Source organism: Gambusia affinis, linkage group LG05 (assembly GCF_019740435.1).
Source record: "Gambusia affinis linkage group LG05, SWU_Gaff_1.0, whole genome shotgun sequence".
Lineage (NCBI taxonomy): Eukaryota > Metazoa > Chordata > Actinopteri > Cyprinodontiformes > Poeciliidae > Gambusia > Gambusia affinis.
Window position 1 is genome coordinate 15,325,085 of NC_057872.1, and position 15,336 is coordinate 15,340,420.

A 15,336-nucleotide genomic window follows, 5' to 3' on the forward strand; every position below is an offset into this window, starting at 1 on the left:
ATTTTTGGATGTACTTTTACCAACATAATAATAATAATAATAATAATAATAATAATAAAAAAAGAGTGCTTTGGATGAGGTTAAACCATGCCTGATGAGTCCTGCCATCTTCATCCTCAGTCAGGTCAATTTTACTGCACGAAGACTGGGGATAAAGGGAAAAAAAAGTAACTTCATGGTCAAACCATAAATTGCATGTGTTCAGCTGCAAAAGGTTGTGTTAATTACATGCTGTACATTTGGTGTGCTTGCACTCCTTCGCAAATGTCTCCCTTTCGCTGCAAGCGCTTCCTTTACCGTCACAGCCTGCAAAGAAACACAAGGATAGATCTGTTTCTACTACTCTAGTCAGACCTACAGTCTGTGATCTTCTGAATCTTTATAAACTTATATGTAGAAATTCTAATGCTGTTAAAGTCCAGGCAAAAAAATAGCAGTAGCGAAAGAGAATCAGCCTCCAGAGCAAAGTGTTTTTAAAAAGATGACTTTGCTCTGCATTTAGAAAATGTGAAAAGATGACTAGATAAAGTCGTCTATTCATATCCAAATATAGCTTAAAGCTTGATCATAGATTAAATTAGCTAACCAAGCCTAATCTTTATCATTTTGTTTAGGTTAAATTTAGACAGGATGTTATGCTTTTAACCTATTTTTCTGGGCAATTGAAAAAAAGGACCATTCAACCCGAAATAGCCACCAAAAAGAGTTGTCAATTTACTTCCAGTGTTCCGAGGAACTATGACAGGCTGAAGAGAACATTGACAGTCATTTCACCTCTTCACCACTTCTTACTTTGGGGTTTTGGTCATTTCCTAGATGAGAACAAAAAGCAGCTTTCTAGCAAAAGACCTTTCATACTGATCACACGTCAGCCTGAACCTGGTTTGAAGACTTTTTATACCAACGGCAACAACCCATGACTAAGTCATTTCCTTTGACGAACGCAAAGGCCGGAGTAACCAAATGTGGTTCTATGAGTGTAAAAGATATTTCTTTTGCTTGTCTTTTCATAAGACAAACAAAAACAGAGGTAGAACCACAATCACTGGAAGTAGCTCGTAATATACCACCTTAAGCAAATAAGATGCTTAAGATGACACAATTCAAATAGAATTGAGTTCTATTTGAGATTTTTCTTTTTATTTATTTTTTGCTTAATTACAAACAAAGTACCCCAGCATCATTGATCGTGACTGTGTTTCCAAACTATCATTCTAGAACAGTTTGAACAGTGTATGAGAGACTTATGGTGTAGCAATTAAGTAAAAATATGATGGCATTTAAACAAAAAAGGGACTAAAAAGTAGTTATTTTATATGCAATCTTAATAATCAAATATGACTTTTTTTGTATGAGAAGAAAAGGTAGCACTCTTTCAGTCCACAGAGTGCAGTGGGAGGTGGGGAAGCACTTCACCACTAATGACTCCTGACATTTCATTAAAATGACTTTAAACCTGATGGTTTTGAAACCTGTTTTAATCTTGACACTTGTAACTGACCCATGCCCACTGGATGCACAGGAACATTTTGACTCAGCCATCTGCAAAATTCTCTGCTTCAGTGGTTTACATTACTAGAATCAGCTAACCTAGGTTATATTTGTGATACCTGTGTGTCATGGAGTAAATCACTCTGTCTGATACCTGTCTTAGTCTCTCTAAGCTCAAAATGTTCTCCACTTCCAGAACCCCTCTGGTGTATTTCTCTATGTATGTGTCGCCGTCCTGAGTTTCTTCACTGTCGCCTCGAGCAGCCATAAGGGCTAAGGTTTCTCTCTCCTCTGGCTCCTCTGATGCCTGAAGGGAGAGAAACTGATGATTAATATAAAACTCTAAGCCTTTAGTAATATATTGAGGAACCTCAATATGGTTTTAAATTCATATATTTGTAAGCAGGACTCAGCGCCATACCTTTGGTATGTTGGAAACAATCTCATAGATCACACCGCAGGAGTACAGCATGTTCTTTAGAGACATCCTCCTCTTGAGACTCTGAGTGAAACTCTGAATGAAACAAACCGGAAGCATAAAACACAACTCACCGCAGGAAGCCTCCATGTCGACCTCCAGTACTGACCTGCTTGTTGTAGATATTGACAGCGATCCTCTTGCGGAGGACCAGCTCCATGGAGGCCGGGTGGCTGAGCTGCACAGTGGCTTTAATGATCAGGTAGATGCGCTCGTTGGGCGACGTGACCCGGTTGAGGTGGACAGAGTCGTGGATCGAAGAGTCCCAGGAACACACAGCCAGCACCTGGTGGACCACGGGAGCCGAGTTTTTGAAACATGTAGTTCCAGAGACAATCACATGGAAGGAAGGAAACAGCTCATTTAGAAACATGGAGTTCCGAGTGTAAACTCCATGTTCACTATGTGAAACTTTTAGTACAGTAAATAGTAACATAGTAAATATAACAGAGATAACGGCACGATTTTTTTTTCTTCCAACTCAGAGGCCTTTTTCTGTATTTTCACCACCAGATGGCAGTATAATCACTGCTCACCTCCTCATTGCTGTGTCTGATGATCGGAAGGTAGAAAAACTGGCTGCCATGCTCTTTGGGCAGGATAGAGTTAACTCCAGCACTGTGTGGTCCCGTCAGCTGCTCATTCACTGTCAGATTATCCGCTGGCAGCAAAAACAACAACAAAAAGAAAAAAAAGCTTAGAGTTTGGAAAGACAAAGAGGAAGCTGTGAATAAAGCGGTTTTATCCTCACTCACCATTTAAATCCAGAAATAGGACAGGAATGTGAGCCTCCATCCCTGCAGGTGGGATCCTATATGCAGATTAATATCGTTAATGCTTGGAAAAGTCTAAAGGGTACATCAAAACTAAACGGAGAGTGTGTGTGTATTTTTCTTTCTTACCAATCTGCAGGAGCTCCGGGGATGCCGCTGCCAGCTGCAGGCACCAGCACGGCGTTCCTCTCCTCAGTCAGGCCGACCCACTGCTCCACCAGCCGGGCTTCCCTCTCCACGTCCTCCTCTGACTTTTCTGAAAACATAAAACCAAGAACAGAGTTCTAATCAAAGCATCACTGACTGCTTTCCTTTGGCCACGCTAGTCTTCGAACCAACCGTGTTTGTTGATGATTTTCTTGATTTGCTCATCAAGATACTCCCGGCGTTTGATGAGGGCGTCTGACCAGCGCTCTCTCACGCAGTTCAGGTCTTCCTCCTGGAACCAGGCAGAGAATCAATGTCAGCTGGCTAAATGAGGCAGATGAGTCGCTGCAGGGAACAGACTAGTGCTTCCCTAGGTGAGGTGAGGGCTCACAGGTCTCATTTATGTGAGTACTATTACTCTTTCTTGATAAAGCATTCACAATTGAGAAATAAACTGAAGATGTTAGAATTAAAAGCACATGTTGCTGCATGATCGACAGTGCCTTACAAAAGTCTTCATACCCCTTGAACCTTTTTTGTCACTTAACAACACCCCTCCAGGTCTTTTATTGACATTCTATGTGATAGACTAACACAAAGCAGAGCATAATGGTGAATCATAAATGGTTTGGAAACATTTCTCGCTAATAAAAATCTGATAAGTGTGAAATACATTTTGTGTGGCAACAACTTCGCATATCTGGAGACCAAAACTTTTCCCAATTCTGCTTCAAAATAACCTGATGCTCAGTAAGACTGGATGGAAACTGTCTGTTCACAACAATTCATTTATTAGTAATTGGTTTTAGGTATGGACTTAGACTAGGCCATCTCAACAGATGAATATGCTTTGATTGAAACAAATGGCTATAGAGTTGCTGTCCTGCTTTAAGGTGAACCTCCACTCTAGTTTCAATACTTTCTTGACTTTAAACTGGCTTTTTGCAGGATTGCCCTACCTAAACCTTTAGTTTAGGTGAAAGGACACATTGAGGTAGGCTTGCAGTTATGCTATGCTCCTTCTAATTCAGAATTAAGAATTAAAGCAGTTTTCTGTGAGATGTTCAAAGCTCAAAATATTAGTTTATAAAATAAACCTTACTTTAAAGTTCTGTCCAGTGTTATCCCTGACCTTTCTGCTCTGCTCATTGTTCTATATGTTGGAAAACACTGACTAATGTTTTCCAACAAACCTCTGAGAACTTACGCAAAGAGCTTTATTTATACTGAGAGAAACTTCCAGTATGAATGACCTATTTACACATTTAGTGGTATTACAGTAAATGCAGCTGAAATCAACTGTATGTCACACTTTTCAAAATTTCTATAAAGGCTTTAAAACCATGCATTGCTTTCCTTCGCTTTTTAAATATGCACACGTTGTGTTTGTCTACAACATTAAACCCACATTAAAGTTTGTGGTTGTCTGAGACAAAAACAGTCAAACAGGTGAAAAATACTTTTGTTTGAAACCCTTTTTAAACATCTAGTAACCCATAAACATCAGTCGCACACTTGCATGCCCTCCTCGTCTACAATTATTACCCTCAGTCCTACCTGATTATAAGGCACATCGGTCTGCCATTGTCACAGAACCACAGACCAGACAGCAGAGAGCCGATTTCCCTCTGCAGCATGGCTTTTTACTCAACAGACCTCAAAGCCAAACAAGTTATGCCTCTGACATCAGCACGCTTTCACCATGCAATGTGCAGTAAATCATGCGGCCATGCAATGGCGTTGGGTGTAAGTGAGGGTTGTTACTTCAGCTATTCAGCGGTGACATGCAATAAGTGGCATTAATGTGCACGTCCTGAAGTGGAAAGAAAATCGAGAAAGGGCTGAGACCCTGGCAGACATGCTGCTCCGGGGTGCCAACTCAGCCGCGGGTGGAGCTGTTTTTCACATCAACAAACTGCTGGTGCAATGGATAATTACAGCATCAAAAATCATCCACATGTGTGCAGATGCTGTTTAATAAAGCATGTTTTTTAGTCAAACGGGGGAGTTGCCTTTACGAACACACGATCAATTGGTCTCCCTCATGCTGCACAGTGAACTACAGGGTGGAGAACAGCAGCAGGAGGAGACATGGAGGGTACCTGATAACTATCCATATCGTCTTCCGCCTCTTTCTGGCAAGGGGAGAGGACACTCAGTCAAAGGTGAGAAAACCAGAGCAAGCTCTGGGAATAAAACTAGGAGCAAAACATCTACAAATCCCAATTATTTATTTTGTTATTATAAAAGATAAACAAAAATGTTGCTTAGGATGCAATGGTGAATTTGTAACAAAACTAAAATCGTCTTTTGTATTCTTTGACCTCTGTGAAAGTGACAGCCTGTCTCTAGGAATTGATTAGCAGCACTAATCAATAGTCGAGCAAGTGGAATCTGCCAATTTTCTATTTTCATTTGTGGTCAATAATCAGCTGGTCAAATGCTGGGAAATTGAATTCTTATATATTAAAGGCCTTAAAAACTCATATTACTTTTGGTATTATAATGGGAACATCAACCAACAATACATACTTTGATACATACATTTATGTAATCGGCAAAAAATTGTAAACATATGCCTATAAGTGTAACTAAAGGTCTTCAGACAAAAAAACATTCAAGGAACAGGGAAAGCTAGGTTACTATAAAAATTAATTAGAGAATGAAAATAAAGGGGAAAAAAGTTAAATATATAAAGAAATGTGCAGAAGTAAAGAAAAATGTTGAGAGAATATTTAAATATTGTAATATGAAATAATTAATGTTAAGAATATGTTTGAAAATTGTAAAGTTGGAAGTAATGAAAAACAATGGCAAAACTAAGTCTACATTATTCATTGCCATGTGTTTTAACAAAGATTTTTTCCACAAATATCATAATATGTCTTTAAATTATTTTTTTTTCCATTTGATTTTCAAGAAAACATGAGAAAGTTTGTTTTTTCGCCCAGATTGAAAAGCCTCTTAAAGGCAACACAGAGAAGCCAGAAACCCCAAAAGCATCAACAGAAAATAATTGAGAATCTAATGCAGGAACCCAGCAGCACACCCGAGTTGCTTTTCTCCAATACTTTAAACCTACACAGGCTGATTCAGCAGCATCATATTGTATAACTCTGGCACAATGTGAGCATGCTGTTCTCAGACAGATATCTGCTTTCATCCCTTTGCACACCCTCCCATTGATGTCAAGCCTATTTAGTCCAACACATTACAGGCTGTTCAGACTGTAAAAGCGTGCTTTTCACAGACCTGGTAGCTGTCCAGCGGTCTTTGCAGTTTAGTGGAGCGAGCCGACACGCAGCCGATCGACACAGACAGCACAGCCTCCACCAGCAGAGGCAGTGTGCCCGAGTTCTGTACCGGCTTCACACACACCTGGAGCCTCCTGGAATGGCCCTGCTCACACAGACATGTTGCACATGTTGGCCGTCGCTCCGTCAGTCTAAGATGAAGTAGAGTCCCCTCCCTTATCTTCCTCTGACCTGTCTGAGTTGGAAGATGCCTCCTGTGCTGACATCCTTTGAAGGTTGCAGCTCCACAGACGTGTACTCCCCCTGCTCATTCAGCTCCTGGATGGAGATCCACAGCTCGATCCTGCGAGACACTTCGTTCCACCTTTTAACAAGCAGCAGCAGCAGCAGCAGGGATTGAGCCTGGTGTAAAGTTTGAGCATCAGGTATTAGCTTCGGAGGTCAGGAGGCCCATAGTACCTGTCTCGGAGCGTCTGGGTCTTGGCCTCAAGAACATCTAACTCCCAGGGCGCACGGCCGTTCCCGGCACAGCGGTGGCCCCACACTTCGATAGCCAAAGCCCCATCTGATAGAAACTCCAAAAACTCATCTGTCACATGCACAACATGCTCCTGGACGAAACAAAAACGGTGTACAAATGTTAGTTTAATATTAAAAGGGAAATAAGAGTCATTATTTTGTCTAATGTAAGGAGTTTTTTCCATACTTTGCAGTTATCAAACTGGACTGTAAACTGAGAATCTGGGCTTCGAGGGGAGGGAGTGTCTGGGCTGACCATGGGAGGAGCCACGGTGGGCTCGCTGTGCTCCCAGAAGGTGTACTGACAGAAGACAAAGTTGGACAGGTTGAGCGGCAGACCCGTGGCCTCCTTGATCCTCACCTGCAGCGGTAAAGAAAACAAACAAGATGCAGATTATGTTTGTTGGTAATCCCAGTAATTAATCCTCAGAATGAAATGGCAGATGACCCTAAATTTCTTTGGTTCTAAAAGTTAAAGGTGTCTTTTACCTTACAGGTGAGCCTTCTGGCCATGTGCACAATCTCCCCGTTTGTATCCATGACCTCATAGCAGCTGCTTTCACTGGAGTTCTCCGAAGAGTCATCTCCCCCGGAGAGGCGCTCCGGTAACGATCCGCTCACTCGCATGAGCTCCACGTGCAACCTGCCTGCTACCTGAACACATCAACCAAAAACATGTTTTTCAAAATAGAGCAAAAGTAAACCTTTCCACATTTTATCACTTCACCACCAGAGCCTGCAGTTGACTATAACAATCATATGTGTTTGAACAACAGGCTGTAGTGCATAATTGTAAAGTGGAAGGAAAGTCATAGATGTTTTAAGCATATTTTTACAATCGAACTACTTTTACAGTCACAAGACATCTGTGTATGTCTATCTGAGCTTTACACATTATGAAGTCAATATCATTCCTTTACAACTTTTTTGCAAGAAATTTGCATTATTATTTTCACCTCTCCCTGCTGGCTGATGATTGGGACAGCATATTGTAATTTGACATCGTGGAAAAGGCACTCTAGAAAAATATTGGCCACGCCGATCAGGTTGTGGTTCTCCTGACCCTCGTAGAAAGAATCACAATTCTTTTTGTTTGATTTGTTATGCTGTAAAAAGACAGAAGAGTTATTTGACTTTTTTTAATCTGATGTTATGTTCACTGGTTTCTCCTTATGCCTTTTGTTTTTCACCTGTTCTTCTTTGCCTTCTTTCCAGTCTCTGTAATGGTCTCTCATGTCAACCAGTTTGTTCTCCAGCTTTTCAATGGTCCACACCTGGGTTCCCTTTCCTTTCCTACGTACCTGAATGGCTGGCTCGCTCACGATTGCTCCACGCTACATAAAAAATAGATAAGGGTGAAATGTGTCTTAACATTTTTATATTCCTCCTAACTTGCAGTCCGCACAAAAAAAGGTGGTGGTATTTTTAAGAAGTGGGGCTCAAGAAGTCTGACCTTGCGGTTGGCACTGAGGTTGGCAGCAGGAATCTGAAGGGTGACCTGGTAGTCAGTGAGTTTGTTCATTTCCTCAGCCAAAAAGTTGGCTTCTCGCACCAAAGTGTTTGCCTTGACGACCTGCTCCCTGAGTCGGGACAGACTCTGGCGGAAAAGCTCATCCCTGCCTCACAGGATGTGTCACAGACATACAGACAGCTGATTAGAACAAAGCATTCATTCATGAGGTGGATGACTTACAATGCTGTTCATACAGAAGATGAAAGTGTCTTTACAAATATATTTAAATCTGTGATAGTCAAGCGAAAATGTACTTGGCAACTCAGCTGTTTGGAATCATCTGAAAAAAAATCAGATTAACATGGACAAAGTTGTTTACTAACTTGATTTACTTAGTTGTTGCATCCCACATGAAAAAAAGTAGTGGTATAAAAAAGTTGTGTCTATATTTGTAGAGAAAAGGTTAATATTAGCAATTCCACCACTTCTATTTAGGGAAGTTTTAAACTCTGACTTTTCTAACTTCCTGTAGCAATTAGCTGTGCTAGAGAACCAATGTTAGCATTGTATGCAAGAAGAACCAACAAAATATTCAGTTTTGGCTATTATTTTTATTTTTACCACATACATTTTCTCCACTAATGAAAGATTTAGCATTCTTCCCTGTTGCTTATGTAATTTTGATGAGAAGTCGAATTGCCATGCCCCTTTAATACCACAAGGAGGCAGTGGAGCAGGTTTGTCTGTCTGTGTTTGATTTTACCTTTGAGTCAAACTCAACTCACCGTTCCTCTGACCACAGTCTCAGCTTGCCGTGGGGAGTGTGTGTCGGGTAGGCGAGGCGCTCGCTGCTGTGTCGGTGGTACTGCTGTGTCTTCTCCGGAGACAGCTGTTGCCGTAGCGACTCCAGTTCCCGTTCATACATGAGCCTTTGCTCCTCGAGAGCAGTGCGCTTCTCCTCCAGGTACTGCTTCTCCAGCACCTGGACCACATTCTGCATTGGGTCTGGAAATGTGGACAGAAAGAGATCTGGTATTACAATGTACAGCATGAAATAATACACTTTCTTTGTGGCAAAAGTCAGAAAAGTAGAAAATAAAAGTCTACAACTCAAGGATGAATTGCAATATTTAAATAAGAACTGCTGCATCGTCCTAATCATACCATTGTTTCCAAGAGTCTTCATTATGACTTCCATCTGGGCAAACTCATAGCTGTAGTCCTGCTCGGAGGAAGCCTCGCTGGCTGTTTCCACATCTGCCTCCACAAAGCTCTCTCTAGGTGAAGCTCTCTCCAGCTCCTTCAAACGGTCCCGCCGCTTCCGTTTCGGCAAATTGATTCTGAAAGGCAACGCAAGGCCTAATCAGTCCCTGTCACGACTCACGACCAACCTTTCACTTTTGCCAAAGATAGTTTATTAATAAATGAATCAACAACCCCCTTTTCATGTTTAAAGTCCAGTTTTTGATCTTTCCAAAGGACTAAGACATCACTGGTAAAAGGTTTTAAGTGACATGCAGTGCGTTCTGTGACGCACAAAAAATGTCTGTCTTTGTTTTGTTGGTTTCCAGCAAAGCATTTAACCAAAAACACCCAAAAACATCAACAGACTAGAGGAGAAGGTTAGATCATGTGGATAACAGCAGTATAAGTTTGTTCTTGCCTTTATTTTCAGTCAGTTATGTTAACGGAGCTGCAAAATCCCCAAAAAACTTGCAGCTGCCAGAGTTCTCATCAAAACAGAGAAAAGAAATGAAAATGTATTTCTATTTCTTTTATGTGACGTTTAAACTATAATATTATTTGTTCTTATGAATTTTGCACCTTACTGTAATTTTCTTCTTCCACGTTCCTTTATTTTTCCTGTAAAGTGCTTCGAATTATCTTCTGTACAACTGGTGCTACACAAATAAACTTGCTTTGGCTTGCCTTTTGCTTTCACAACTGTTAACATCTGGAGTACAGTGAAGGACTCATACCTGAAGAAGTGGTTGTTTCCCCATAAGATACGATCTCCATGCCATAGGTGCACCAAGGAGTCAACCACTGTGCCATTCACACAGGTCCTGCAGAAAACACAAACATGTTAGTGGAGTTCCTGATCTTCATCTACAAATGGGGAAAAACTGAATTGCTCAGCAGAAACAATCATTTTGCGAGAGGTGAGGAAGACAAAGCTCCAGTATCAAAGTGTAGGAGCAGTTCATAAGCTTCCACAGCCATGAGGTCATGAGAAACTTTGCAGCCCAGTCATCCATAGCGCAGACAAATAGGCAGAGAGATAGCAAGCACCCAGTTAGTCTTTACAGTAGCTCACCTGGCGTTGCCGATGGGCATCAAGGTGACATCACCATCGGGGCAGACATCCAGGGCGCAGTGCTCCGGCTGGATCCCGATGCCAAAGAGCTGGATGTCCTGAGAGGTGTCTGCACCCACGCGGGTGTGCTCCTTCACACAGACGGAGAACACATTGATGAAAGCAGGACAGCAAATCTGATTTAAACTGATGTATTAACCCATTGCATGAGAACATTTATAAAATTCTTAATGCAACAATCAATCCCTTACGTTTGGGAAAAGTGAAAATTGAACTAGGAGCAGATTTAAATGGGGTAAAAAGAGAAAAGGCCTGTGCAGAGGGAGCACAAACATTCCAGCAAACAGAGGATGTTCTAGCCCATTTCACATTGCCTTAGTCATTCCTCACAGATACGCCGGGCCGGACTGCAGAGGCCAGACAAAGGGCTGTTGTTCTGTACACCATGCAGACTGTTTTCTCACATACTTCTGCTATTACAGGTCCATCTAGCTGTTTAATGGTTCCAGGCCTGCTCTTACTGGACAAATTCTTTTACTCTCTCTACCATCTGAATATTAGACTCAGTTGTATTTTTAAGGGAGTTTTGCCTCCTGTAGCAATGTTAGGAAGTTTTTACAGACATTGTGTATGATGATGTAATAACTGATAACACTAGTGGGTTGTCACTATGTTTTCTAGCTCACTCTCTGAAAAAGAGAACCAGAAAAATCGGCTGTTGACCAGAACGGGCCTAATTGTAGATGATCAGCAGATTGGGAAACTCATAAAATCTGATCTTTTACCAATCAGTGAACGCATCAGACCTGATTTCTAGCAAGCCGGGGGGAGCAACAACACTCTTCACAAATTGAAGCTGTGAAGAAGAATCAAAGTTAGCAATTTTAAGTATCAAGGAGGAATTTGAAAAGAAACCAAGCAAGCAAAAATGTTTAAGAAATTTCTAGAAAGAACTTCTAGAAAGGAAGCCAGCTTGTTTTTAAAGGAGGCATGCTAGCTGTTCTGTCAGGCTAGAAACAAGAGCAAAACTCTTTCGGTTTGGTTGCTTATCATTGCAAATTTGTCAATTACAAAAGAGAGTTACTACTGCTAACCACACTAAATATCCCACGGTAAAGGCAGTTTGGAATGTCTCCATAATTTAAACATTTTCTTAAAGCAACAAAAGTAAATTCTATATCACACACAGGCACAGAGATGAGAGACAAGATGGCAATCTTGTTCCTAATATAAAAAACAGTTACAACAATAAGACTGTGGAGAACTATTTTTTGGAGCTTTTTGACTATTGTTTTGAAAGAGAAATCAAATTACATTAAAGCTGAACAAAAATTGGAAATCTGACATTTGCTTGCAATTACTTTAATCTCATCAAACCCTGGAGGTCACAGTGTCGTGATGGCAAAGACAAAGGAACTGCATTTCTTTCTGGAAACAGTTCTACCTTCAGATAATAAACCAGCAGCTCGTTCAAGGCAGGATCAGCATTCAGATTGACCAGGAAACACTTGTCTTCTCCCACTTTGATTCCCGAGGTCTCCAAAGAGATACCCATGCTCTCCAGTTGCCTCTGTCGCTCCTGTAAACACAGATAATAGCAGTGCAGCAGTGCAAAGAAAGGCAGTCCAGCTGCTAAGGTTTCTGTGACTCATATCCATACAGTAGCAATCTCCTCAGTCTTCCTGAGCTTCTCTTCCCAGGTGACTGTCATCTCCTGAATGAGTTTCTCGGATTCCTGCAGTTTCTCCTTCAGCTCAGGTGCCTTCATGGACTGAAGGAAGAGTGTGAGGGGAAAAGAATCGGATTACGATCACTGGTGATTGGTGAACAGAGTCGCAGTCTGTGATGGGCCAGATCTCACCTCTGCCTGAGACAACTGAACACGAAGCTTCTCCACCTCCTCCCTGAGCTCCCTGATGATGCGAGCGTTGGGATCTTCGTTCACCACAGCATGGTTGACAATCCTTTTGGCCCTGTCGGCATAACGCAACGTGGACAACGTCTCCTCGTAGTTATCAGCAGCTGGACTCACTGTGGCAATCATGGCTGTCTTACTGTTCCCACCAAGGTTATCCTGAGGTCAAGGTAAAATGCTGTTAGATATGGTGACACACAAGTGCCAAACCTCTCTTAAAAACAATTCAATGGTGTCAATAGTTACTTAAAATATATGGAGATCTCCAAGTGTCAAAAATCTTTTCAAAAGCCCTCGCAATTACTTTGTAATAATATTCACAATTTGGGGTAAATTTCTGTGGGAAATAAATACTGAAATTATGTTTGATCTGTCTCAATAATGACATATAATTGAGAAAGTAAAAAAAAAATAAAATAAAAAATTGTAATTGATCTTTTCATGTCAGTAATTCACAAAAAATATGTACTTGAAAGTGCCACAATTAAATGAGACATAAATATATAAAGCAATTAATTTAGAGGTCCAAAGGAGACATGATAAAATCATACATATTTATATATATATGATTTTTAAAATTAATTTTTATTTTATTTTATTATTATATGTCTGAATAAATATTAAAAGGTATATTTATGCTTTTTCACATTCTGGCAATTTGGCACTAGACGTAATTATGGGTACGGTAAATGTGTTTATCTATCCTCAGTCTTGTTTTAATAAAGACAAATTATACTTAAATCAAAGATTAATTTGCATTTATATTACGTAGGTGATTTTCTTACTTGATAATGGTTTTGCCACTAGATAAGGCTTTAATAAACTTTCAGATAATTATACCAATCAGTTCTTAAAATGTGTAACAACAGAGGGTTCAAACCTTCAGCAGCCAGGTGAGAACAGAGTCTCTGTAAGGCACAAACTTGGCCTTCCCTTTCCCCGCAGACTGATCGGCCAAAGCAGAAATCACACACCCCAATGTAGTAAGAGACCTAAAACAACACAAATATGCATCAAACAGTTAAGTCATCCAGTAATTAAATTTTACTGACGTCTCATGATAATAATCAACACATAATCAACATACTTGTTTATATTGCTGCCTTCTTTGAGTCGCTCCCCGGCAGCTCCAGTTTTGGATACACGCTCACTTCCTGCCAGGTCAACCAGACTCATTTTGCTCACTTTTTCCCCTGAATTCTGTTTGAGACAGATTTAAAGATCCAAAATGAAAATTAAAAACCACAGCCATAAAGGTGTGAGAGGAGCAAAACAATACCAACTCCGGACTGCAGATCATAGAGTGTTTGCGTGACGATTATGCTGAAGACGGCGTGTGATCGACTGCTCTCCTCGTTCATGTTGGTTGCTGCGACTGTGCGTGACTTGTTTCCTTCAGACATTAACACTTCAATATCCTAAAGGGGGGAAATCAAAAGGAAATAATGACGGAGAAAGAATGTCTTTTTGTCAGCGTGTTCAATAAATTCAGAGATTAAGCTTAAGACATCTAAGCGAATTGTTATGACTGATACAAATGCCAGAGCTTTTCACACGAGGCGTTATGCCATTTCTTCAAGTTTGGGTCACAGCAGGCAGTGGGAAATCCACTGGACCCAGAACAGGCAACACGGAGCCCAGAGGAACAGGGTGGAGACGTTTTGACGTCACTGAGGAAGGACCTGCCAAGGCCTGGCATATAAACTGCATGCAACCTCATTACTGTAGCCACAGCAGGGATACGTCTCATTACAGCTTCTACATGGGAGGATTTTAAACTAAATGGTTATTCCGTAAGAAATCAGTGGTTTGATTACACAAAGGTATTTCTGATGTACTTTATGAATCATAAGAACATTACCAACTGGATTCGGCTCTGTCTCTGCCATGACTGCAGAAAAGCGAAAGACAAACCTCAAAGTTGGTAACAGCAAGTTGCGAGAGGCCATCCACATATGGACCCAGAACTTTGTGTTCCCTGACTTTGAGGGACTGGCGGCTCCTGGGAAAACAGAGAAGGTTGGAAGGAGTCAAGAGGGCAGAGGAATTTAGTTATTTCAAAAACAATGGGAGAGCCTCGCTGAAGCCACCATTATGACAAATGTATTGACTCTCCTTTCATTGAAGAGCAAACAATATAAACTCATCCTAATGATGTAAAGGCACATTGAACTAGACGTTATGTCAAAGACCATTTTGCATTATGTGATCACGCGACGCTTTGAGTCAACTATAGTTTAAAGCTTCAGTATGTCAATAATTGGGAACAAAGCAGCAACAGAAACATTGCGTACTGCAGGATTCCCTGCAAAATACACATTGTGTGAGAGTTTGTCAGTTCTCGGAAATTATAGAAAAATTGGTCACGGCCAGCAAGGTCTTTGAAGTGGATTTCACTTTGTAAAACACAGACGCAGGAGTTTGCAGCAGATTTCAGTCAAATCAACAAAACCCAACACCACAAGAAGTAAAGGGTGTAATTTTGAGGCTCGGTGGTAGGGGGCTGTTTGTGACGATTGTGGCTGTACTAATAAGTGTTTGTGGTAACAATATGGCGTTTGACGGACTGACTCGAATAAAATGTTTTAGTGTTCTTTTGAAGATTCAGAATCCTTTTCAGTAACATTATACTATAGTGTGGCTCTACTTTTTCTTCATGAGCTTACATCGTGAAATCATGTTTTTGTCTCAAGGTTTATGCATTCTGTTTAAATTCTTCATATTTATAATAAAGTAGCAATCTAAATATTATTAGACTTACTAAAATCACATAATCTATATGGCATGTTAATATTTAAAGATAAGATTTATAGTTTAAAAAAATACTTTCAAAATGTGCTACACCTTTTCTGTCACATGTCTCTGTGGTTTAAATAACCTAAAATATAAAATAAATAAAGTTGAGTTTTTTCTGCTTGCTGTCTGCTAGTTGTGTACAATGAGTGAATATAGAAAATCTTCAGAGCTTTTCCTTGATACAGAAAGACAA

At 40.6% G+C, this 15,336-nt stretch overlaps 1 protein-coding gene across 4 annotated transcripts in view; it reads right to left on the reverse strand.

Annotated features, from left to right (window-relative positions):
* kif13a (kinesin family member 13A) overlaps positions 1–15,336 on the reverse strand; it is a 47,649-nt gene that overhangs the window by 6,245 nt on the left and 26,068 nt on the right. For 2 of the 4 annotated variants that reach the window (XM_044117645.1, XM_044117641.1), the window contains exons 7-35: positions 14,262–14,349; positions 13,631–13,765; positions 13,435–13,547; positions 13,228–13,339; positions 12,294–12,506; positions 12,093–12,203; positions 11,877–12,011; positions 10,433–10,563; positions 10,095–10,181; positions 9,280–9,455; positions 8,901–9,120; positions 8,116–8,278; positions 7,853–7,996; positions 7,619–7,768; positions 7,152–7,316; positions 6,850–7,023; positions 6,603–6,754; positions 6,375–6,507; positions 6,142–6,288; positions 4,992–5,024; positions 3,082–3,181; positions 2,872–2,998; positions 2,725–2,780; positions 2,506–2,630; positions 2,079–2,255; positions 1,913–2,005; positions 1,646–1,798; positions 229–306; positions 92–145 (exon numbers count right to left, since the gene is read on the reverse strand). In XM_044117645.1, coding sequence (XP_043973580.1) covers positions 92–145; positions 229–306; positions 1,646–1,798; positions 1,913–2,005; positions 2,079–2,255; positions 2,506–2,630; positions 2,725–2,780; positions 2,872–2,998; positions 3,082–3,181; positions 4,992–5,024; positions 6,142–6,288; positions 6,375–6,507; positions 6,603–6,754; positions 6,850–7,023; positions 7,152–7,316; positions 7,619–7,768; positions 7,853–7,996; positions 8,116–8,278; positions 8,901–9,120; positions 9,280–9,455; positions 10,095–10,181; positions 10,433–10,563; positions 11,877–12,011; positions 12,093–12,203; positions 12,294–12,506; positions 13,228–13,339; positions 13,435–13,547; positions 13,631–13,765; positions 14,262–14,349 — 3,745 coding nt within the window. The remainder of the gene's footprint in view (positions 1–91; positions 146–228; positions 307–1,645; positions 1,799–1,912; positions 2,006–2,078; positions 2,256–2,505; positions 2,631–2,724; positions 2,781–2,871; positions 2,999–3,081; positions 3,182–4,991; positions 5,025–6,141; positions 6,289–6,374; positions 6,508–6,602; positions 6,755–6,849; positions 7,024–7,151; positions 7,317–7,618; positions 7,769–7,852; positions 7,997–8,115; positions 8,279–8,900; positions 9,121–9,279; positions 9,456–10,094; positions 10,182–10,432; positions 10,564–11,876; positions 12,012–12,092; positions 12,204–12,293; positions 12,507–13,227; positions 13,340–13,434; positions 13,548–13,630; positions 13,766–14,261; positions 14,350–15,336) is intronic. The other 2 variants (XM_044117643.1, XM_044117644.1) reach the window with 2 other exon arrangements.